Below are 24,501 nucleotides of genomic sequence, written 5' to 3'. Positions count from 1 at the left end.
ATCTGCATGACAATAAATCTGATCTTAATGTTGATTAAAGAATTCAACCCAAAACTTTAAAAAAAGTCACACATTTCTTAAAGTGTTGAACAATGTCGTGTTTTTCCAACAGATTGCTGTGTTGCAGTTTGTGTTTTTGCTGCCATTTCTGCCCAAGGATACGGCTGATATCTGTCGCCATGCTCATGTCTTTGTGCAGCAGCTGTCCTCATAATGTTCCGCTAACACAGGGATGTCCAAAGTCTGTCCTCGAGGGGCCGCTGTCCTGCAGGTTTTAGATGTTTCCTGATTCAGATGAAATGGATCTCTTCAAAAGATTAAGTTCTGCAGCAGCCTGCTGATGATGCACTGATCTGAATCAGGTGTGTTGAAGCAGAGAAACATCTAAAACCTGCAGGACAGCGGCCCTCGAGGACCACATGTGGACATCACTGTGTTAACATTTAGCCAACACGTTCTTTTCCATGTCCACAAACTGATCGGGACTCTATCGAGTTCGTCTTTTAGGTCAGCTGGGCCAAAGCCTCCCATGCATTGGCATTCCATGTACATTGAAAGCACAAAACAATCGTCCCCTGTTGTTATTCTGCTCCTCGTCCTCTTGGTCTGGTCTGCTGTTTTTCAGCATGGAGACTGATCCAGGTGTACGCCATGACAGCACGCTCAGCCCACATGGTAATAGATGTTAGTATGTGGGCTGCACGCAGTCAGAGAAACGTGGTAGACTGTTATTGACCGATGAGGGGGATGACATTTAAGTTACAAACCGGGAGCAGACGTGGAAACATTGAGCTGCATTTTAGTCAGGAGCCCCTGGGTGTCACACTTTATATACCACCAAGTCCTCCAATTTAAACAATCATAGAGGTCATTTCTTCAAACCCTTCAATACGACTCCTAAAGTACCAACCCTACATGCAGCTCTAATGTCTAAAGTACAGCTGCCACCATTGTGGACATGTCACTACCCTTCCAAAACAGTTGCTCTCACGTCCACTGAAATATGCATTTTCTTTTATTGGCCGTACCTGACTGCATAAACTAAACGCCACATGGGCCATGTGGAACAATACTGACGTCCGCCTTTGGGATCTACCAGGATGGAAATAAGAAATAAGAGAATAAGAGAAAAATAAGAGAAATAAGAAGCAGGAATTCTCAATAGAAGACCTGAAATTGAGTTGTGTTGCAACATTGGAAATGTCTGTTATTGTTAGGTTTGATTTTTACTTTAATTCCACAAAGATTTTTGTCTGCAGTTTGATTTGGGTTAAAATGCACCCTTTGACGGTATTAACCACAGGTAATAAGGCTCGTTTCTCACTTTTTGCAGAGAGTGTTAACTGTGGGAGATATATTCCACAGCAGTGACATCACTGGCTGAGGACATTTTGCTGCAGTCTCAATTTTAGTCCTTCAAATACCTCTTTTTATGTCTGGTATTTCCACATGATGCCAAAGTATCCAGACAAAGCTGCTCTATGTGTAGGTGACACCATGTTGCTACGTTTACCATCTTGTTTAGCCTGTTAATTAGGGAGTGATAAGATCTCAGAATAGAATTTAAGATTCTTCTCCTTACATATAAAGCTCTTAATGACCGAGCTCCATCATATCTTAAAGATCTCATTGTAAGATATTTTCCTAACAGAGCACTTCGTTCCCAAACTGCAGGTTTACTTGAGGTTCCCAGAGTTTCTAAAAGTAGAATGGGAGGCAGAGCCTTCAGTTATCAGGCCCCTCTCTTGTGGAATAAGCTGCCAGTAAATGTCCGGGAAGCAGACACCCTTTCCACTTTTAAGACCAGGCTTAAAACTTTCCTTTTTTATAAAGCTTATAGTTAGGTCTGTTGAATCTGATAGTGTATCTGCTAGTGTGTCTTGTTCTGCCTCCACCTCTGGCACCCTCTATACTTTCATTACCCCCTACCCGAACCAGGGTTTGAATCCCATTCCCGCTTATCTTACCTCTTTTATTTCTCCCCCTACCCGAACCAGGGTTTGCATCCCCACCCCGCTGTGACTGGTGTGCAGTTGGTGAGAGGCTGAGGTAGCTTGTGGCTGTAAAAAGATGGTTGTTGTGGTGTGAGGAGCAGATCTATATAGGGAGTATAGGGAATTACTCACTGAGTCTGGTCCTTTATTTTATTTTATTATTTATTTTTTCGTTAGCACAAGTTTCTTGTGTTTACCTTGAATAGGGATGGCTCAGGTAATCCTGAAACATCCCATAGTTAAGCTGCTATAGGCCTAGACTGCTGGGGGGCCTCATCTGTCACACCTTTCCTCACTTTACTCTCTTTATGTATATGTGATATTATTGTGGTCATTAACTCGTGTTTCCCTGTTCCAACAGATATCCTTTGAATGGTGTTACAGTGCCGCCGCCGCTGCGGCCCTCCCCCCCTCCCCCCCTTTCTGTCTTCTCAAACCCCAGCTGGTCGAGGCGGATGGCCACCCTTCCTGAGTCTGGTTCTGCCAGAGGTTTCTTCCTGTTAAAAGGGAGTCGTTTCTCTCCACAGTCGCCTCAGGCACGCTCAGGACGGGAGATTGGACCGAAAAACAAAAAGTTTTCAGTGCAATCTGTTGGTTTTCTTAGCTAGGAAATTGTTTTTGAATTGGCTCTATATGAACGAATTGGATTATTTTATGAATTATGATTATTATTAATTAATTGAATTCCAATTGGCTTGAATTGGACTTACTATCTAAGTGCCTTGAGATGACATTTGTTGTATTTGGCGCTATATAAATAAAAATGAATTGAATTGAATTGAATTGAATAAGCCCCGAACACCTGACAGAAATGCAGACATTTCATCATTAAGAAATATTTTCTGGACATATTCGATCTAAACCAGGTGACAGTTTTACAGCCTGACATTGGTTTCGGCTTTCAAACAAAACAGAATTTTAACATCTCTTCTTTGCATTTGTGAAACAGCGATGGGTGTTTTCTGTTTTTGTGACATTTTATGTAGAAAAAAAAGAAAACTTTTGACAAATTAAATGAAAACAGCGGTACAAAAAACTTTTCCCGCTCGTTCATCTCTAATAGCAGAGTCTCCGTTGTGCCTGTTGACACTGACAGCAGCAGCAGACAGTGTGTTCACGACGTCGAAAGGAACAGACATGTTTAAGAAAATAAATTGAGGGAAAGAGAAGCCCACACAGCCGTAAAACAGTCACCTTGGGTAAATGATAAGGGAAAACATCCATGAAGGTTGACACATGTGCCCGCCTACCAGTTGGTTTTGTAACTTTTCTCAATATTCCAAGAGGATGTGACTGATTTAAAGCAGAGCTCACCGTTGAGCCCTGAGGTTGTTTAAATGTTAATATATGGCTGTCTGACATTGTGGTGCTGGAGCCACTGGACTGTGGACGTCCACAGAGAGACAGGAAGAGAGTTGAAGAGAAAAGTAAACGCAGTCATGGGCTGGATGTGACAGAAAAAGGATAGGAACGAGGAGATCTGGATGGGAAAAAGTTTGAATAGAGTGATAAAAGGATTTGGTTTTGGTTTTTAAAAAGCGAGGAAAGGTGAATTCCAGGGAGAAGGAGAATTATGAAAATTATATGAAAAAGGATGGAGGGATTTAGAAAGGACCTGGGAGTGGGTATAGCTGCAGGGCTTTAGAGCCTTTGGAGGGGCTGGAGAGTAAAGACTTGCCCCAGGCCACTGGACCAAAGCCTTAACTCTGCTTATGTGGGAGGGTTCGTGCACCGACATCTCCTGCAGAACCAAAAGTATGCAGCTGTTTACCTCTGCTTTCCCACATTGCCATGAACTTAGTTCAGAGGACAGCATTTCTGAAGCGATTCTTCCCACCAATTATCTCCTCTGGAATAAAAAGAGTGCCACAAAGAAGAAAAAAGATGAGAAAATGTGCTCAGAAATTAACGTAAATGTGGAAATATAAAGACAGAAAGAAGTAACTCAGTGTTCTGTTTGAAAGGGGAATCTGCTTCCACAACTAGAGATTGATGAGACACAATAAAGAAGCTACAGCAAGGGGAAGCCAGGACGACAGCTCGGGGGGATACATCATCATCATCATCATCCCCGCCATCCGAGAATGACTACAAGGCCCTGATAAGCTTAATACCAGGGCAGCTGAATTAAGATGGAAGATGGTGGATAAATTGGATACATAGTGCAAACGTGGCCCTTTGAGGCTAAATTATCTTTTGAAAGTCTGCTGTGACCATAAAGGGGAATAACCCTGGTGGAGAGGAAGGAAACACGGAGACGAGGTAGCCATCTATCAGAGAACCTCCCAACGTTCAGACCAAACACCAACTGAAGATTCACATTGGTTTACTCATCAAAATCCAGCCGCTCGAGTGTTTTCGCAACGCAAAAAATGACCCCCGGGTCAGGGGTTCCTTCCATTAACCCTGTTTATTTCTGCCATAAACTGCAAGGCGTCTCGTTTCTGTCACATAAAATAGCTTTAAGATTTGTTTTAGGCGATATTATAGAACTTTAATACATGGACAATATAACATAATTGGGCCTGTTTGCCCATAATAATTGAGGAGTAACCATTTATATTGGTTTGGTACCACGTTGGTCTCTGTCTTCATACATTTTTCTTGTAATTAGAAAGGTTATTCATTATGGTGTTCTTTATTGACCACTATTGTAAGGTCCACTTTTTTGTTCCTACTCTTGGAATTCCACCAGAATAGGGCCTTGGACTCCCCCAAAGAAGACCAGTTATCCTGGTGCTGTAGAAGTCACTGTCACTATGCTATGAAAATACAGGCATTTTTTTAATGATCTTTTAAAGCTGCAGTCTGCAACTCTTTTTCAAGCATAATGCCTGGAACTGTCCGGGGATTCTGAAAGTAGTACATTAAATACCCCAATACAAAAAAAAAAAGAGTTCTCTAGGTCCCCTATATGTCCCGCTAGGTCCCTCCAAAGCCAGCAGGTTTGTTTACAAAATTGCAGACCGGACCGGTAAAAGGTAACCAGTCAGGTTACGAGCTGGGCTCTGCTGCCTGTCAATCACCGATTGTGCACGCGCGATACAAGGTAGGCTCGTCCCCACGCTTATTTATCTGGACTATTGAACTTCATTTCGGGCTAGTCTACTTACTGTGTCTTCCATGATCGCAAATGACAGGTGAGTTGATGAATGAGGAGTTGTGTAGGCGCATCTGGCGTGCACGTAGACGTGCACGAGTTCTCATGTGTTTTGAAGGGGCGGGACAGGAAGTTGAATAACTTTTTATTTTTCGGTTAAAAAATAAGCATTTCTTGCATTTTGCGACTACGGAGGTCACCGTTTTCAACTTCAAGCGTTCTGATAGATCATGTAAACTCTTAAAATGCCAAAAAGTAGGACTTTACGTATGACAACAACAAATCTTGCAGACTGCAGCTTTAAAAGAGACTGCCCTGGAGTTTTGTGAATCCAGGAAGCACCCTGAACCAAACTGTTCTTTCGGGTGACCCTCCAGCTGTACTCTAAAAGGGTATAAACAGTGTTCTCAGAAATGAACCGTATCTGTAACTTTCTCCAGCTTAACGAGGAGAAACAGAAGTCTAAGGTCATGGAAACTCTTGGCCCGTTTGCTTCAGAAAAACCTCTATAAGAAACCTTGAGGTAACTTTCTCCATCTCTTGTTTTTATCTCTTAAGAAATATTGCAAAGTTAAGTCCCATTTATCATGCTCTGAACTGAAAATGGTTAGTTTGGATTATTGTAAGTCTGACATCTGCAGGTTGTTCATAATGAGGTTTCTAACTAAGTCCTCTAAGTTCTCACATTCAGCTGCACTGGATCTCACTTTAAGATACTGGTTTTACTGGTATACTTTTTACATCCATACGTCCCCAGCAGGTTCCTGAGGTCATGTGATCAGGGTTGTACCTTATACAAGGCTGAGAACCAAAGGAAACTGTGAGCCCCAGACTCTGGAGCTGAGCCTGAGATCTGTGAACTCTTTTAAAAAGCAGATAAAAAACGACTTTTAACGGAACTAACAGAAATTCCCAATAAAAAAAAATCCCCGGCCAAGATTCAACCCCGGAACTATCTGGTTATAAAGTGACCGGACAGACCACAGCACTAGCCTGGGTGCCAGCCGAACTTAGCCCCGCCCATAAAAGATTTGGTCGGGAAGTTCGGTCTGGCTCTGCTCAGTTGGGAAATCATTATGCCCGACCAAGAATTGGTCGGACCAATCAGATTGCCAGGGCGGGCTTTATACGATGATGGACAGATGATCAACAGGGACATTATCGAGTACGTCACTAAAGAGCTGAACATGGCTGCCGCTGGAGAGCTAGGGTGTGTAGATTCTGCCATCGAGTCTGTTCTACAGGATCTCCACATTGCATTCATTTTGAAAGACGAACAGAGGAACGCGATAAAGGCTTTTATCGATACAAAAGATGTTTTTGCCGTCCTTCCTACAACAAGTGTGTGTTGCTTAATCTACGTCACATACTACGTTGCTCTGATTGGTTGTAGGTCTATCCAATTGAGCGAAGAGGCATTTTTTCTCCTGGTTCGGTTGAAACACGCCCCATACTCAAAACTCTGTTGAGCGGTATCAGACTCACATTCTGACTAGAATCGTGAGTATGACGTAGTCAGGCTACCACAGCACCTCCATGCAGCCTACATGTTTCTTTCACCTTGCTCTTTGGCTCCTCCCACAGGTTGACATAAAACCAACCTCCATGTGAGCCCTGCACACGTACAGGCATTCACATGAATCTGCTGTCCTGTTGAAGACGCCGCAAAGACACCATCAAAAGCCCACAAAAATATCAAGCAACCGTAAAGCAAAACAGTCAGTGGGGTTACATGGCACTTAAAGGATCGGATAATTGGCTAAATTACAATAAGACTTATTAAGAGATAAGAGTTATTAAGTTCATGTAGAGACCTTAATCGGACAAGAAATTGGATCGGATCGGGTTCCTCGTGGTCGGATTAAGACCCCGAGATAACTCGGTTGAAAGTCAAATTAAACCTGCTTGTAGACGGTGAAGCACGTGGTGAATTGGACTTTGCGTACTGCGCATGCTCGAGATTTTTTCCCGGGGTCGTGTCCCGGAAGTCAAAGCAGACGATATTACTGTTGTTGTCGTCTGAAAGAAACAAACAAACAACGCGATGGAGAATGCTCCGTTGTGCATCACGTTTGTGCAACAAGCAGCTCATCACAGACTAAATGTAGAGGGACGTAGCTTCATCTTGCTCTTCGTTCTCCATCTTTGTCCAATGCCTGAGTTTGTTGTTGTTGTTGGTGGTGAAGAGGTCAACAGGAAGTGGCTCTATTAGCAATAGTTGAAATGGGTACAGTGCCACCTATCATACCGGGGTATGACATGCTTTGTGCCTATGATTTCATTCATTCACCACCATATATCCAAGGATAATTACCCTTGCTCAAATAAGGAGCATAACCCAACTATAGCTATAATGTAATTAATCTCATCATGTAGACACACTGAGTGTCTGCAGGGCCGGAAACCAGAGTTTAAACTGCAGTGTCGCAGCAGTTTCAGGGCTGGAGATGTGCATCACTGAGGTCATTGTACTTCAAAATGAGTCAGAAGCACATAGTTCTAAGGTTTACAAACTTCTATAGTGTTGCTTAAAGGTTTCTAATGTCTGAGATACTGAGCCTCCTCTCAGAGTTTGGAAAATGACTCCAACTTTTTACTCCTGGATGCCTATGGGATCACGTTTATGTTGTTTAATCTGCTGAGGTATCTGTTTGTTTCTGAATTTGTGGAACGATCCAGTTACAGTACAGATATGGGTTTATTGTTGTCAGTGATGATTCTGTGCCTACGTTCCACAGAATATACATAAAGTATTATTTCTGCACTTTATAAAGGACTTTTCTGAGAACTGTACCTTTGGGGACAGAAATTAAATTCTTTTTGCTCCATGTGTACAATAACGTCAGTCAAAATGAATGCTGATTAAAACAAAACATTTTTACATTGAGCCTTTAATCCACATTTAACCCACGAAGGGCAATTAAAGGCACATAGAGCAGCAAACAAGGTAACAATGTAAACACTAAAACAACAAAGAAAATAGTCGCACAGAGTTCAGTGATTGCACAAATTTAGGCTAATGTTAAAAAGCTTAAATACCTGAACCGGGAAACACAATAATAACTAATTTCTAACTTCTAAAATACTGAAATACTAAAGTACCAAAAATACTGAGTGCTGGGGAGCAGCATGATGGGTGCAAAATGGCAAGATAAGGTGCAGTAAAGATTGGGTGTTTAGAGTTTAGGAGCACAAAGGTGGCTTTCCTCCTCTGAGTTCTGCAGACGGGGCAGCGAAGCCGGCGGCCTGATGCGAGCCCCTCAAACTTTGGGAACAGAGCATGTGAGGGGGTCTTGAACAATGCAGCCTGTAAAGGGCGGATTATAGTTCTGCGTCTATCGTCTTGACGTGTTGCTTTGCTCTGGTCGCGAACCACTTTTCATGTTATGGTTCTGCAACCTCGGTCTGGAATTTCTCGGGACGCACAGCAGTTTCCCCTCGCGAGAACTTCGGCGGCGCCGGCGGAAGTGTTTATCTTTCAAAAAAAAAAGTGTATGCAAGATATGGATCTGGAGTTGCTCGACATCGAAGAAAAACAGCTTCTTTTATTGGAGTTGGCGAAAATGCAAAGGAGGAAGCCACACAGACAACCGGAAAGGCACACCGAGGACCAATCACAGCCGCTTTTGTCTGCGCACTTCCGTTGGTGGTCTGCGTGCGTCTGTCGCGTAGCCAGGATTTTTCTGAGGTGCACGAGAACGCGCGCAGAGCCTCTGCGTGGGGGAGTGGTCAAGATTTTGACGCTCGCAGACGCTCTGCGTCCGAGCGTCAGAGGCTTTGCGTCTGAAGCATAAATCAGCCTTTAACCTGCATGAGAATGTCATGTCTGTGGGTTTTTGCCATGTTTTACTTTTCTCATGTCTTAGTTTTGTTAAGTTTTAGGTTCAGGTCTTGTATTTAGTTTTGCCTTGCCATGACACTTTTTTCCTCAGTTTTTCTCCTGCCCTGCCATCAGCTTCACTTCCTTCACCTGTGTTTTCCCCCCATCACCTGCACTCACTCACCAATCACCCTCCACAGTATTTAGTCTCCCAGTTTGTTCATGCTCATTGCCAGATCCTCACCTGTCACAGTCACAGTAAGTTGCCAAAACTAAACTGTGACGAAACAAAACATGCCTATGGCAAAGAAAAGACAAGACAAGACTTTAACTCTACTGGACTTGGTATCCGGCTCAGCCGCGCTTTATGTTGCCCTTCTCTTTGTGAAAATAAACCAAGTTTTGTTTTTGAAGTATCTGCATCCGTATCCTTCCACGCCTCGCACCCACCCTTACCTGCATGTGAGATGTTCACAGACGATCTGAGAGGTAAACCAATTATTTTGGAGCAGACAGTCACTGTTTTCTGCAGGTGGTTTCTGTCCTTAAAGGGAAAGTTCGCCTCTTTTGATATGAAGCTGTATGACATCCCATACTAGTAATATCATTTATGAACATTTTCTTACCCCCTGCTGCGTCCTGTGAGCCGAATTCCAGCCTCGTTTTGGTGTTGACGAAATTAGTCCGGCTAGTTGGCTGGGGTTTAAAAAATAAAGCGTTTTGCTTCTCAAAAGTGATACGAAGGGAGAGAAAATAGCACCAAGCGATTGTGAGGTCTGACTTTTTCCTGGACAACAATTTTGTGATGCAAATGTATTACTCTTTTGAACGCATATTGTTTTGAGAAGCAAAACGCTTTATTTTTGTGTCCCCAGCCAACTAGCCGGACTACCTTCGTCAACACCAAAACTCAGCTGGAACTCGGCTCACAGGGAACAGCAGGGGGTAAGTCAATGTTCATAAATGATATTGCTAGTATGGGATGTCATACAGCTTCATGCTATCCCTTTAAGGCTGATTGAGGGGAAACCAGCTGGTGAATGCGAATGTAAATGCAAACGTTAGATTAATGTACGCTGCATCTATTTCTTAAAGGACTTCCAACCTTTGTGACATTGAAAATTCAAACATTACTCGTTAATCTTCTTCATATATCAGCACCTTTAAATATCACTGAGAGAACTTGCATTTAGATGAAACTTTGCCGTCCGACTCGTGCACGGATGAAATGAATGAAAGGAAAAAGGGGTTTCTTTGTGGAAACACCTCTCTGCAGCCATGCGTGAGTCTGCAAGCATAATAAGCTGATCTCAAGCAGCTATGGGGCCGTATCATTCATTTTCTCTGGTGCACAATGTAAATAATAATAATAATAATAATATATAAGTTTTATATAGCGCTTTTCCAAATGCTCAACGACGCTTTACATAAGGAACAAACAGAAAACAGAGACAAAAACAAGACATTATAAACATAAGTTGAAATAAAATAAGTTAAATTAAGTTAAGTTAAAATAAGTTGTCTTTATGTATGTTAATCCTTTTTTATGGGTATTTTGCCTTTATTTGATAGTCAGCGTCGATGATATGGAAATAACCGGACAGCAAAAATGGCCCGGCTCAGGAAATTGGCGCCCGTGTGGTATTCACCCTAACCCCTCAGCTATCAGGTTTCTCCATTTATTTATGTAAATAAGAGTATTTTTAGCCACCAGCCGAGGAAGTGACACTAAACGGTACAGCAGTTAAGCTTCACTGTACGCAGCCTTGCCGTGCTGATGGAAATTCAAGAGCTTTCATTCAAGAAGCTGTCAAGAATGAAGCTGCGTGTGTGTTTCAACAAATCCAGGCAGTGACGATATTATTTAATCATTGATTTACACACACATGTGCAGAGACACACACATTCACACTCCTGTCTTTTCTTATGAGCATCTCACATCAAACAACAAAATAAACTCCTGTTTAATCAGTGTGTTGATGAGGAAGAAAACAGCTGAAAGATAATCAGATTGGGTCTTATTGTTTATTTATTTTTTATTTGTTTATTCAGTCACACAATAAACAAATGTGTTCAGTACAATCATAGCATTTTAAAGTGACTGAAAAGGCACAGGCTGAAGCATAATGCTTATATTTAAGCCTGTCCTATTGAACAAAATTAAGCTACCCATCAACATGTTTTTTACAAGTACAAAAGTAGAAAATAATAATAATAGTACAAAAAAAAACAAATAAAAACAGAATTGTATCCAATAAAGTGACAGTCAAAATAGAAGAATAATGAAGCAAAATCATAAATAAACACAAAATCCTTCACATATTATTAATACTTTTAGCCCTCAGAAATTGCTTCAGAAGTCATCTTTCCATAATGAAACCCCAACAACAGATGCGCATCTCCTTTTAATTTCTTTTTTTGGCCTTTGCTACAGTAAATTTGCACATGTTTCTTAAATTATACTTTGTTTCTTGAGATGAGAAAAACCCTTGTATGCTGACTGGGTAGGGATGGGAATTGTTAAGAATTTAGCAATTTCGGTTCCATTATCGATATCGCTTATCGATTCGGTTCCTTATCGGTTCTTATCCCATTATATAATACATATAAAGTACAAATGGCTTTGGTTGCAGTAACACTTTAATTTCAAGGATGCACCAACACTTAATCTATTCTAATTTTCAGTTGAGCCAAACAATAAGCAGCAAAATATCCAACTGAAATTCAGGGGCTTCCACCGTGGCAAAAGGGTGCAAACCTTTCACCACAAATCTATTAACTGCTCGGTGACATTCACCTATTTTTGCCTCATGTCATTTTTCTTTTCCCTGCCTCGATGAAGGGGGTCACTACAGGTATGCGGGAGCCTGCCTCTGATCTTGCCTCACTCCTGCAGTCCTCGTCAACTAAATGTTAATATCAGATGTAAATTATTCATATAGTACCAATCAACAGGATCTGGAAGTTTTACGTTACCTGGGACTTTTGAGACGGAAGACGCTGTGCCACAAGCTCCCCCGTGAGAGTCGCCACCATCGCTTAGTAGCGATCAAAGACTTTACATTCGTGCAAAGTAACTGCATGCTGTGTGGTCAAATGTTTCAGCATGTTGGAGGTATTTCCCCCTTTGATGTGATCACAGCTCCGCAAGTGTTGCAACTGGCCCTAGTTTTGTCCTTTTTGGTGAAATATAACCAAACTTTGGAGCGTTTCTGCCTCGACGCCATGTTGGAAACATTCTGAGCGAAAATACGAAGCGTGCACATGACGTCATCGCACAAATGCATCAGACGTTAGCAGAACCTATAAACCGGATCGTTAGGCAGGCGGATTAACAATTCCATGGAATCTAACTACTGGTTCTCGATTCCAATCCCTGACTGGGAGTAACTTTGATTTAGCTCTATACGTTATTTGCATTATTTTGTAATATACCCGATCATTGAATTTCATAATAATGTGATTTCATAAACAGTGGGGGAGTATGTGCATAGTAATCAACCTTGTTAATAATCTGTATGGCTCGTTTCTGTAGGAGAACTATTGCGCTAACAGTTGTTTTATGTCGAGCCCCAGACTTCCACACAATATGATGTGTAAGGAAGTATAAGTGAGCAGTAAATAATTTGCAAGGCCTTATAATTTAATATGTTTCTTTATTTTTACAGAATTGCTATCGTCTTGGAAAGCTTTCCTTTGATACAATTAACATGTAGCTTCCGTGTTAATTTATGGTCAATAACCACCCTTAAAAATTTGATCTCTGTCACTCTTTCAATTTCAGCATCACACATTTTTAATTTCATGTCCTTGTCAATTTCTTTTCGATTTCCAAAGACCATGAATTTAGTTTTTTTTTCATATTGAGTGACAATCTATTAACTCCAAACCAGGTTTTGAGGATTTTTAGCTCTCTTTCAATAGAGGACAAAAGTTCCTGTAAATTATTGCCAGAACAGTACATGTTTGTATCAACTGCAAAAAATAATAAGATTGAACAGATCTGTAACGTTACAAATATCATTAATATAAAGCAAAGAAAGTTTTGGACCGATCACAGATCCCTGGGGTACACCACAGGTGACCTTCCTAAATTATTCTGCAGTTATGACAGTTAACAGTGCATCTCTTTATTATGGCTGTCATGTTAAAAAATGCTGTTTTTTTTGTGTTTTTTTTCTTAATGTTCGGTATTATTATCATATCTCATTATCATCATATGCATTCTATCAACTCTATATTTTATTCTTTTGATATCAGAGTTCACGTCAATGCTGATGAATCGCAACACTTGATTTTTATTGTAATTGACTTAATCGTACAGCTATAAAACACATTTGTGTAAATTAATAATCATTTGAGCAATAGAAACTCATAAGATAATTCATTTTTCTCTCTTTTCTCCCTCCATGCTCATCCTCCATAGGCCGACTGTCGCTCCAGAGAATACCTACGCAAACACTTCCCAGCTGCCGATACACACATCACAGAATGATGTAAGTGACAAAATATTCAGCGGCCACATGTGGATCGTCACAGCTACACACCGACACACACAACCGTTGTAAAAACATTGTCACTGGAGTGATTTTCCACTCCTAAAATAAGCGTAAAAGCCACAGCAAGTGAGTCATCAAGGAAATTCCCCAAATCCCAAAGTAAAGGACAGCCTGTTGGTAGAGAAGCTAATCGCTCGAATCTAATTAGCTAATCAAGCCGAGCAAATTTATCATGGAGGATGAACAGAAGACAGAGGGGCCTTCAGAAATAAGAAATGATTTCAAATTTCAAGTAAATCTAAGAGGAGGCTTATAACCAATGAAATAACCAAACGGTTAGAGTCGACACAGCAGAGGTCCTGATATCTGTGAGGTCAGAGGTCAGCAGTTCGAGGCTGAACCTGTTCGCTGTGACGGTAAAGAACTCCATTCTGCTGCAGCAGAGGGGGAAAGTTTAAGAGTTTAAGAGCCTTTTGACAGTTTCTCTGCATTTTCAGAGGGGTGTGGACGGGGCAGAGGCGATCCGAGGACGCCTCGGGTTAAGCAGAGATACACAGGCAGTAAGAGCAAGAGAAAAACCTTTGATCCTGTGATTCTCATCTGAAATAACAGGCTGCGCTGCTGAGTTTGACCCTGCCATCCTAATTACAGATGAAGGCTGCAGACCATTAGCACACTCCGATGCTTCAAAAACATAATCGTCATTCAGTTTCACTCTCCAAACCCAAGTATCTTCATACGTGCACAGAATTGAACCTTCAGGATGGAAATGGAGATGCTCGAGTGAGCTAACACTCACAGGTTAGTTCTCACAATGTGTGCACTTTCATGTCCCTCGGCACCTGTCTTGGTAACATAATGGGATGTCCGTGCGCATCCGCTCGGAAGCTGCCTGTGAATCCTCTGAGCACGCTCCGTGCTTTGATCAGCCTCTCTACAAAGAGACTGAGACAGGGAGAGAGGCTTTGTGCTGAGTCAGCAGGGCTGTAGCAGGTACCTCTGGGCCATAACCGAGCTTTTACCCTCACGCTCGCTCAACGGGCTGCAGGCACATTTGATGATGGGCATTGAACCTCTGCAGGTGAAAAGTCATGTGGTGAAAACATGACTTATCCACGTATCCCAAGAACACTTGTAGATTCTCCAATTCTGTGGGAATTAAAGTACCTGACCATTTTCAGAGGAACTTAACTCTGAGCTATGAATCATTCAGGCATTAAAAAGGCTCCTAACTCAAGGGATGAACCAGTGTTGAGTCCACACATAACAGACAACTTAGCAAAGGAGCCATTTTAAATTGGATCTTTAGGCACTTTGTTCCCAGCAGCCTGTCACAGAGACACATCATTTGTTCCCATTTCTTTAGTTGCATCTATGAAAAACAGCAAAGATAACACAGTTTAACAGACAAAAAATAGGATTTCTGCAGCAACAAGGTGATTCCCAAAGAGCTGTTAGCTGAAAACTTGGCATATCTCAGCATGGTGTGCAGTGTGTCCTTAAAACATTTGAGGAAACTGGACAAGTGGAGGACAAAAGAAGAAGTGTCAGGCCTAAAGAACTATCTACAGCAGATGAACAGGATCTGAAAGTGATGTCCTTAAGAAAGAGGAAAAAATCCAGCAAAGACCTGACACAGGAGCTGAGAGATGCATCTGGACCTTCAGCTGATCCATCTGCTGTTGGCCCAAGCCTCATCAGAAATGGGCTCCATGGAAGGGTGGCTGTCAGGAAGCCGTTCTTAAGGAAGGGAAACAGGGAGAAAAGGCTGAGCTGTGCCAAAGGACACAAGAAGTGGACTGAAAATCAGTGGCAACAGGTCTGATGGAGGGATGAATCCTCCCCAGAGCCCGGAGCTCAACATTATTGAAGCAGTGTGGGATCATGTTGGCAGAGAACGGAACAAAAGGCAGCCGACATCCAAAGAAGAGCTTTGGGATGTCCTTCAAGAAGCCTGGAGAACTATTCCTGAAGACTCCTTAAAGAAAGGACAGAAAGCTCGTCTGAGAGGGTTCAGGCTGTGCTGGAGAATAAAGGAGCTCAGACCAGATATTCACTTTAAGCTTTGCGCATCAGAAACAAGTTTTTTTTATCTGAAAAATGTACCATTAATTACTGTCTAACCAGTATAGTTCAGAACTCAGACTCATTTTGAATACATACTGTACAACTTCTTTTGCTCTATCTGATTTCAGAGTCGTGTAAAGGCAAGCAGAAGCTGAGGATTCGCTGTGAAATATCTGGCTGAACTCACTGGAGTAGATGTTCTGGGGCAGCAAGTGGCTCGACAGCAGCCTGGGGAGAATATGTTTCCATATGCACATTTTTTAAAGTTTTGGTTGCCTTTTCTTACATTGGATAGAGGGCAGAAAGAGGCAGGTGATATACACCAAAGAGCCGCAGGCTGGGACTTAAACCTTGACCTACTGCAAGAATATTTTTTATATTTTCAGTAAAAACAAAGGTGCTGCTTGCCTGAGGTAGAAACATTGTGTCGCCAGCACAAAAATCTCTAAATCAATGAAAAGACAGACAATTAATTTAAAAGTGTGTAATTAAACTATATATATGTGTTGTGTTCTGATTATAATTCCACTGGAATACCAATGCCACTTCCTTAAATTTTGCCAAATGGAAATAATTCAGCTTCAATTATGGAGACCGGTTCAGTCGACTTCATGCTGGTGCACAAACTCTGCTGCCCTTTGCAAAAACGCTTCTGAAATGTCATGGAGGATGTTGGAGAGGCAGTTGGCCCAAGGTTGGGCCGATGAGCTCTGTTGGGAGCAGCCACGCTCATTAAAATCTTATGGAGCCACAAGGACGCGACTTGTTGCTGAAGGTATAATTCAGTGTGTGTGCTAACCGCAGGGTTGAGCTGCAGTAGTTTTATCTTCCATCACTGTCAGTAGGACATTTTTTACTCATCTCATTTTGGGCTAATTATTTTTTGTCATATGTGTGTGTGTGTGTGTGTGTGTGTGCGTGTGCGTGTGCCCAGGCTGAACAAATCTGGCCTATAGCTGGAAGTTCCCAACTTCAAACCCAGCATGATCTGATGATCAAACTGTTTCATCGGATGCTAAATCTATGCCATTTTTTATCAGAAACTACTCAGGTTGCAGTAGTATTTTCAGTCTTCTCATGTGGGGGCGGCTGCACGGTGGTGTGGTGGTTAGCACCGTCGCCTTGCTCCAAGAGGGTCCCAGGTTCAACTCCCGGCCGGGGCCTTTCTGTGTGGAGTTTGCATGTTCTCCCCGTTTATGCGTGGGTTCTCTGTGGCTTCCTCCCACTGTACAAAAACAAGCATGTTAGGTCAATTGGTGTCTCTAAATTGTCCCTAGGAGTGCGTTTGTCTCTTTTGTCTTTGTGTGGCCCGGTGATGGACTGGCGACCCGCCTCTCGCTCAATGACGGCTGGATAAGGCAGGTTCTGAGTTTGGTTTTCTCTCGTGCTACCTGTCAGGATATCTGGATTTCCTTGGTTGTCTCGACTCTTCACTTGATCACCATGTTACCACTTGGTTACCACCCTGTACTCGTTACTCACCTGCATCCATTCACCTAATCACCCACCCAGCATATATACTTGGTTTTCATTCTTCTCTGTCTGAGCCTCAGTGCAACTTGTGCCCGTGCGTCAGTCCTGCCTGTGTTCTTGCTTGGTTTTTGTTTTGTTCCTGGTATTTAACTGCCTTCGCAACACCATTTAAGGTTTGAAATAATGACTTTTCCCATAAGGTTTATTTTGTCCTTTGTCTGGGTCTTCCTTCTGCCACCATGGACTGTGACATTTTTACTGTTTTCCAACAAATAAAAAACTGTCTTTATGTCTTGTTTTTGGTTCTTGTTTAGTTTTGACACAGCTTCCTGCCTTCATCTGTAGATGCTCTTCTTCCAATCAGTCCCACCTGTTGATATTTACCCTTACACACCTGCTTCCACTTTTTGCATCACCCTGCTCTGTATATCTCTCTTGGTTTTCATTTGCCAGTTCATTGATCTTCTTCCCTATCCCTCCTGAACTGCTGTAGCTCTGTCCGTTCCATTTCTCAGTCTGTCCTTTTACTTTAGTTTGTTCATTCTTTTACTACTGTTTTTCACATAAAGTCTTAGTTCATCTTCACCTCCAGTCCTGCATTTCGGGTCCAATTTCACGATGTTTACTCGTAGAGACACCAAAAGGAATTCCAAAAACTTGACTTATTTGTTGGGACATATACTGATATGTATTTGCATCAAAGAAAAGGCTGAATGCAACAATTGAAAAGCTACTTAACAAGTATTCTTTATCGTTGGGTTACTGATTTGAACCTTTAATGTATGAGGTGACAAATATAAGATGCTTAGTTTTGGTTTAAGATGAGCATGTATCTGAGCTGATATCAAGGGATGGGAATTGTTAAGAATTTAGCAATTCCGGTTCCATTATCGATACTGCTTATCGATTCGGTTCCTTATCGGTTCTCATCCCGTTTTTTATATATATATATATATATATATATATATATATAGTAGAAATGGTTTTGCTTGCAGTAACACTTTAAAGTGTGTACCACCATTTTATCTATTTTCGCCTCTGTTATTTTCCTTTTCCCTGCCTCGATCAAAGGGATCTACAGTAATGAATGATATTGATTTTAGTGTTGTTGTTATTAATAACTGCTCTGCTCAGACTCATGGGAGCCATGCTTGTTTCCTGCCGTTTCTATAGTGATAGTGGCGATAGATTTTTTTTTTCGGCATGAGAAATACAATGTGTAGCGGGAGTGCGGGACAAAAGACCCAAAAGCGTGACTGTCACGCTCAATGCGTGAGACTTGAGAGTCCTGTTTCAACTTCAAGGAACCTGGAAGTTTTACGTTACCTGGGACCTTTGAGACGGAAGACGTTGTGCCACGAGCTCCCCCGTGAGAGTTGCCGCCATCGCTGAGCAGCGTGTTAGAGACTTTACACTTTTGCAAAGTAACTGCATGCTGTGTGGTCAAATGTTTCAGCATGCTGGAGGTATTTCCCCCCTTTGATGTGATCACAGCTCTGCACGTGTTGCAACTGGCCCTAGTTTCGTCCTTTTTGGTGAAATATAACCAAACTTTGGAGCGCTTCTGCCTCGACGCCATGTTGGAAACATTCTGAGCCAAAATACGAAGCGTGCACGTGACGTCATCGCGCAAATGCGTCAGACGTTAGCAAAACCTATAAACCGGATCGTTGGGCACGGAATCAAACTATTGGGAGCCGGTTCTCGATTTCCATCCCTACTGATATCATTAGGGTTAGCCACGGGGGCGGCCGTGGCTCAGTGGTTTGAGTGGGTCGTCCAATAACCGGAAGGTCGGTGGTTTGAAAGCACTTTGAATATTTTTGTACATGAAATGTGCTATACAAATAAATTTGACTTTGATTCCTACTCCCACATCAAAAAGACTGATGGACTGACAGCTGGAGGGGTGGCAGTCCACCTCCCTGCCACGACTGAGGAGCCCTTGAGCAAGGCACCCTTACCCCCATGCTCCCCGGGCGCTGTGATTGGCTGCCCACCGCTCCAGTGTATGGCATCTGTCTCCATGAGTGTGTGAGCGTGTGCATGTGTGTGTTCAACAGGTGCCAACCTGGATGGGTCAAATATGCAGGAGTAATTTCTTGTTAACATTCGTGTGAACGTGACAGCAAAGTAATCTTAATCTTAATCTCTCTGAGAGCAGAGTTTAATCTTAATCTTAAATTAAACCGTGAATATGAGTGAAAACAGTCTCAGTGTTTGTCAGATCATGGCTCCAGTGAGTCCTGCAGGACTGTAGCCTCCGGCTGTGTTGAGCAGACTGACCCAGACTGTGAAGCGAAACCTCCTTCTGCCTCTGTCGGACATTAAATAAAACATTTTCGGGGGACCCGGGGGCACAAAGCTTCAGTGATATTTTTTCTCAACTCCTGTCGATGGCTCCCTGCCCCTCTCTTGTTCACATTTCACTCTATTTCACCGCAGAACTTTGGGCATCCATTGTCAGAAATTCTGTACCTATGAATAAAAGAATTGATTCTATTTGATTACACGTGTAAACACATTTTCCCAATGTCTTTGCACCTCTTTTCAGAGCAGCTGAAGTGGTGGAGTGACCCACTCAAATCCTCTCCACCCTTCTTTTTGGTGGGTTGTGGCTCTTTTAAGATTGGTGTGTATAACGACCCCCGAAGCACATTATAGCCGCTTTCGGACAGAGCCGTTCTAAGAACGCAGTTATCAGAACTGTCCTACTCGAATTTCGTTCTGATAACTGTCCTTCCCCAGCGGAACTGTTTCAGTCTGCATTCGCACATGAGTCGGGACCAGGTCGGGACTGAAGGGCAGTTTATGGTCGGAAACCAGGTCGTCTGCGTGTGTGTCGCAGTTAACGCAGACATGCCCCCCCCCCTTCCGCAGACCCTCTGGTGCACCTCCCCAAAATTGTAACTGACCGCAGACAGTGCCGCAGATATCGTCACAGGGAGGAGAGAAAGGAGGCCTCTGAACTCTACATCCGCTCTGCACTATGCGTATTTCCGGTTTGCTAACCGGCTAATGGTGACGCTAACCGTGCCGATTCTTTCGCCTCTCTGCCAGCTCCAGTAGTAGCAATATTTCTTCTATTTCTAGATCGATCAGCTGCATCTCAATAAAAGTGAGCATTCGTCCAGTCGCCATTGTTGTTGAATGACCTCCGTAACCGGAAGAGAAACACGCCACCCACCACACCCACAATCCTAGCTTGTTCGTGATTGTCCCTCTTGCGTTGTGGCGTGGAATTAACATAGCGCAGACCGCGCTTCAAACTGCGTCATACCTGCGACAAGCTCACTGCGACACACTGCTGCGAGAGTATACACGGCCCTTAATGCGCCGCGCGCAGCCGTCTGCGTCAGTGACGTGTTACGTTAGCCGTTTAGCGCCACATTAAACAACAAAACAAAACAAAACAAAACCCCGTAAAAGTAAGGAGACAAGAAAAAAACACCACCAAGACGCTAATATGGAGAGCGGGGAGGCCACCGTGTTCATGGTCTGCATGATGGTGATATTAATCATGGACGATCACATCAGGCGTCTAATATCGAGGCTGGAAGAGCACAAAGAGAGAGTCAGGAGACGAAGGATCGAGCGCAGGCGATACTTCTTCGTTTCATGAAGGAAGAAAAGAGAGCAGAGCGCTGCAGACAAAGGAGACAACGTGTAAGTTTAACTTATTAAACACCCGCCGGTTCTGTCTGTGTCGTATGATGAAACATTTCAGCCGTGATAGCATGACAAGGGACGTAGCTACCGACCACCAAACACCTCCATCAGATGTGTTCCTATAGAACCCTGAAAAGACCCGACCTCGGAGAAGGAGCTGAAATAGTTATAGGAACTGAGGGCGATAGCCCCGAGTTCCTGTATGTCCGAACATGGGAGAAAACGGCCCCGCGGATTAAAAGGTTATTAGAACTGCCAAAGGTTCCTACAGTCCGAAAGCGGCTTATGACAGAGCATGAAGTACCCCGCTTGTAGGTTCACTCTACAACACACCAAACTGATTACTTTACTAGCAGATAAATACATTTCCCTCATCTTTAGCTGAGCTGCAGACAGTTTGTACTGACCCCTCACAATCCTCTGGCTCTGTCCTTGACGTTGGGATTCTTTCTTTACTTGTTGATGCATTTTTAAATCTCAATTCTACCTTTCATGTTGCACTGTATCTATCGATTATATACATCTGTATATATATTTGTAGCACACTGACTTGAGCTTTAAGGCAGTTGTTAATATGTTTTATAGAGTTTTTCTTTTTATTTGGCCCCTATGACCAACTTTACTTTTTATCAGTCTGTACATTCGGTTATCAGAGGCGGTTTTGTTGTAAGCAGTTAACCCTTAAAAGTTCATCTTTGTTCATTAGGATTACATATTTAGTATTCGCGGATATGATTATGCAAAGTTGCCCATTTGTCTGCAGCCCAATGACTGTTCTGACAAGGCAGACATAATTATCATCAAAACAGGAGAAGTTGTGATTCTTCTCATAGAAGGAAAGAAAATCAAGGGCTTTGGTTTTAAATCCAGATGTTGTGCTCGTTTTTAGGGCTGGAAGGTTTGTATATTTACAGAGATGTGACGAGTAGTGTTGGATGTCACGCTCTTCACCTTTAATGGAATAACGTTGGCATGAACCAAACCAATTCATGAATTAAACTGTGACAAACTTCGATAGAATCCCTGAGAGCAGAGTTTGAAACAGTGTGAAGCTGCAGCCCAGTGGTGCATTTAATTCAAACTCAGAAGTTTGAATTTCCAAATTCCTGAAGGTAAAGTTCAGCTAGAATGCTCTGTTAAGTCAGATTTCCATTTCAAAGAGTTGGAGGATCCTCACCAGCCCCGACCTCATAATCCAGCATGGCTGCCTCACACATGAAAAAGTGATGAAAGCTGCAGTAGAAATCGGTTTATTAGCGCTTCTCTCTGTCGTTTTAAATCACGCATAATAATAATACTGTCCAACTTCTATCACTGAACAAAGTCACATAATTTGAATGTCTTTGTATCATTTCTGGGTGGCTGTATATTTCTGAACATTTCACCTGTTTACCTTTAGAACATGAGAGAAATATTTCCTGCTTAATTTGATGTTGAACTCAAAGCTGAAAATAAGATGATGCCATTTTTCTTAGTTTAAAAATCCCCACAGACATCTCCTCCATCCCTTTAGGCTCATTTCATTTTAAAGAAAATCTGCTTAACATAATTCAACCTGGAGAGACTCAAGGCTCTAGCATGGTTACCGCGTCTGCTCGCGCGAGCGATGTTGATGACGTCACGATTTCGTGCCCGCCATGTATAGTGGCGCAAGTCGATGCGCCAGTAGTTGCAATTTTCTCCGTCACAGAGGTGGCGCTGCTACGTTAAGGTTACCGCTACTCTACAACCACGAAAGTGGAGAAGAAAACAATGAAGAGCAGGAACACTGTCATTAATGATACTGCTGCAGTATTTGGATAATTTTAATTTTTCAATTCAGTTAAAAGAGGTGAAGGTTTGAAGCCCCCGGCATCAGCAGAGTCTCTGCCCTCTTCTTTGCCTTCACGTATCTGTCCCGTAGCTTCTTCCACACATTCTTACAGAACTCTCCCTCTTTCCCCAAAGTTCTGCCGGTCTCTGTGCACCAGTTTTGAGTTTACGTGCTCCCTGTGCTGTTTCACTGCAGTTTCGTACAGCTGCCTGTACAAACGCACCTCCTGAATGAGCCTGGTCTCACAACGGTCCATCTGGTTTTTCGTTACAAAGTTACAAAAATCGACTGGTGCACGACACAGCGCAGCGCCGTCTTTTCAAGGGAAGCGCCATCCCTGATATGTCATTTTGACGTCACGGTCCGCCACCGCCGTGACAGACGCGTCAACCATGCTAGCGCCTTCACACGGAGAGAGAGGGAGACAATTGCAAGGTTCAATTGACAAGATTTCTTTGGCACTCGGGCCCCGGCTGAGGACATGCAAGCTGAACCGCTGTGAGCTTGAAAGTCCGGCATAGGGAGATAGATGCTGGATATCTTCCCCCCCGGGACCCGAACCTGGTGGCGGAGTCGTACGAAGGAAGGAGATGCCGAGGACCTTGAGACACCGGGTGGAGATGGGGAGGTGGTGGGATGCAGCTGCTGGCGAACAGGTAGAACCCAGGAAGGAGCGCCTTATATCTGGATCTGACGGTTGATGAGTGATTGGCCACAGCTGGTGAGTCTGCCATGTTGAATTTGCGGCTAGCCTTCATTAGAAAATGTTGCATATCTCCTGGATCACATGGTGATCAGACAGCAAAGTGTCACAGTTCATCCTTCCTGTCCCCCCTCCTATCCGTCTGCCTCAGTTATGTTCCACTCACCTGCCAGCCACTCCAACCTAATCAGCCCAACTACTCTCACCTGCAAGCTCAGCTGCGGCTCATCAGCCCTGCATATAAGCCTCTCACCTTTGCCAGATTGTTCTACTGCTTCCCTGCAAGCGTTCATGAAACCCCTGATCTCTTGTTGCCGACCCTGCCTGTGTCCGACCTGCTTCCCGGTGAACTTACCTGCCTTCTTTCCCCTGACCACGTGTTCTGCTTCAGCGTCTCTGGCGTTTGGATGTTCTGGACACCTCGCCTACCTCGTCTCCCATAAGCACCTTCCCTTTACTACGGGCTGCTAAAGAACTGTTTGCCAATTTTCCTCAAACTGCTCAAGTTCCTGTTTTGCTGGTATGAAAATAAGTAATTCCCAACTGTTCCTGATTTCCAGAGTGCTGCTTTTGGGTCCTAAATACAGCCGTCACAGCGAAGTGTGTTCAGTCAGAGGCTTCCTCAGCCCGGCTGTAACAGGTAATTCCTGCCCTCAGCAGTAACTCCATATAGTGACTTCATTTTCAGTGACTAATAACTGAACTGTTTTGATTCTTTATGCTGCAAAAACAATTTCCCATTTTGGGATTAATGAAGATTCATTCGATTAATTTATTGCTCCCTCGTTTGCTCAAAGTTTCACCAATTCTGCTTTATTTCTTTGCAAATATTTATCTCCCTCTAATCTGATCTCACTCCTCTTTTATCTGCCAGTTGCATTAAATCTCTGGCACATTCAGCTTTTCTGTTGAGATCTTAACAGACGGAGTCATCGGCACCTTTTTGACGAGTGAAAGAAACTCCTTCAGCTAATATTTCTTTTAGATATGTGGCTCCCTGGCATTTTTTGGTATCCAAGTCTTCCATCTGTATTTGCTTTCCTTGATTGCTTGACTGGGCCGCCTTGATGTGCGTTTCCCTTCCTGTATCCCTCCCAGTGGAGAGACTCGCACGGTGAGCCTGAGGCAGCTGAGCTAACACTGTACAGTAACAGTATCTGTATGCGTGTCTGTTATCGGTGTGTATCGAAGTGGGGCAGCTGGAGAGATGATGATTGGAAAAAGGTCAGGAAATGTAAGGTAGTGACTTAGGGGTTTGTGTGTGCCTGCATGCAGATTTTAGGGGGTTGGGAGTAGAGTTGATGGGTTAGGGAGATAAATCAAGAAATGTTCCCACCTTGTTCATTCCCAGTTCATATATTGG

General features: G+C 43.1%; 1 protein-coding gene across 2 annotated transcripts in view; it reads left to right on the top strand.

Annotated features, from left to right (window-relative positions):
- Positions 1 to 17,880, top strand: part of LOC142379328 (endonuclease V-like) — a 49,574-nt gene extending 31,694 nt beyond the window's left edge. Inside the window, exons 8-10 of one of the 2 annotated variants that reach the window (XM_075464468.1) lie at positions 9,790 to 9,859; positions 13,341 to 13,410; positions 15,609 to 17,880. In XM_075464468.1, coding sequence (XP_075320583.1) covers positions 9,790 to 9,859; positions 13,341 to 13,410; positions 15,609 to 15,618 — 150 coding nt within the window. In that variant the 3' untranslated portion in view covers positions 15,619 to 17,880. The remainder of the gene's footprint in view (positions 1 to 9,789; positions 9,860 to 13,340; positions 13,411 to 15,608) is intronic. The other variant, XM_075464469.1, reaches the window with a different exon arrangement.
- The last annotated feature ends 6,621 nt before the right edge of the window (positions 17,881 to 24,501 follow it).

This window comes from Odontesthes bonariensis, chromosome 4 (genome assembly GCF_027942865.1).
Source record: "Odontesthes bonariensis isolate fOdoBon6 chromosome 4, fOdoBon6.hap1, whole genome shotgun sequence".
In the NCBI taxonomy this organism is placed as follows: domain Eukaryota; kingdom Metazoa; phylum Chordata; class Actinopteri; order Atheriniformes; family Atherinopsidae; genus Odontesthes; species Odontesthes bonariensis.
This window is presented reverse-complemented; position numbering and strand designations above follow the sequence as displayed.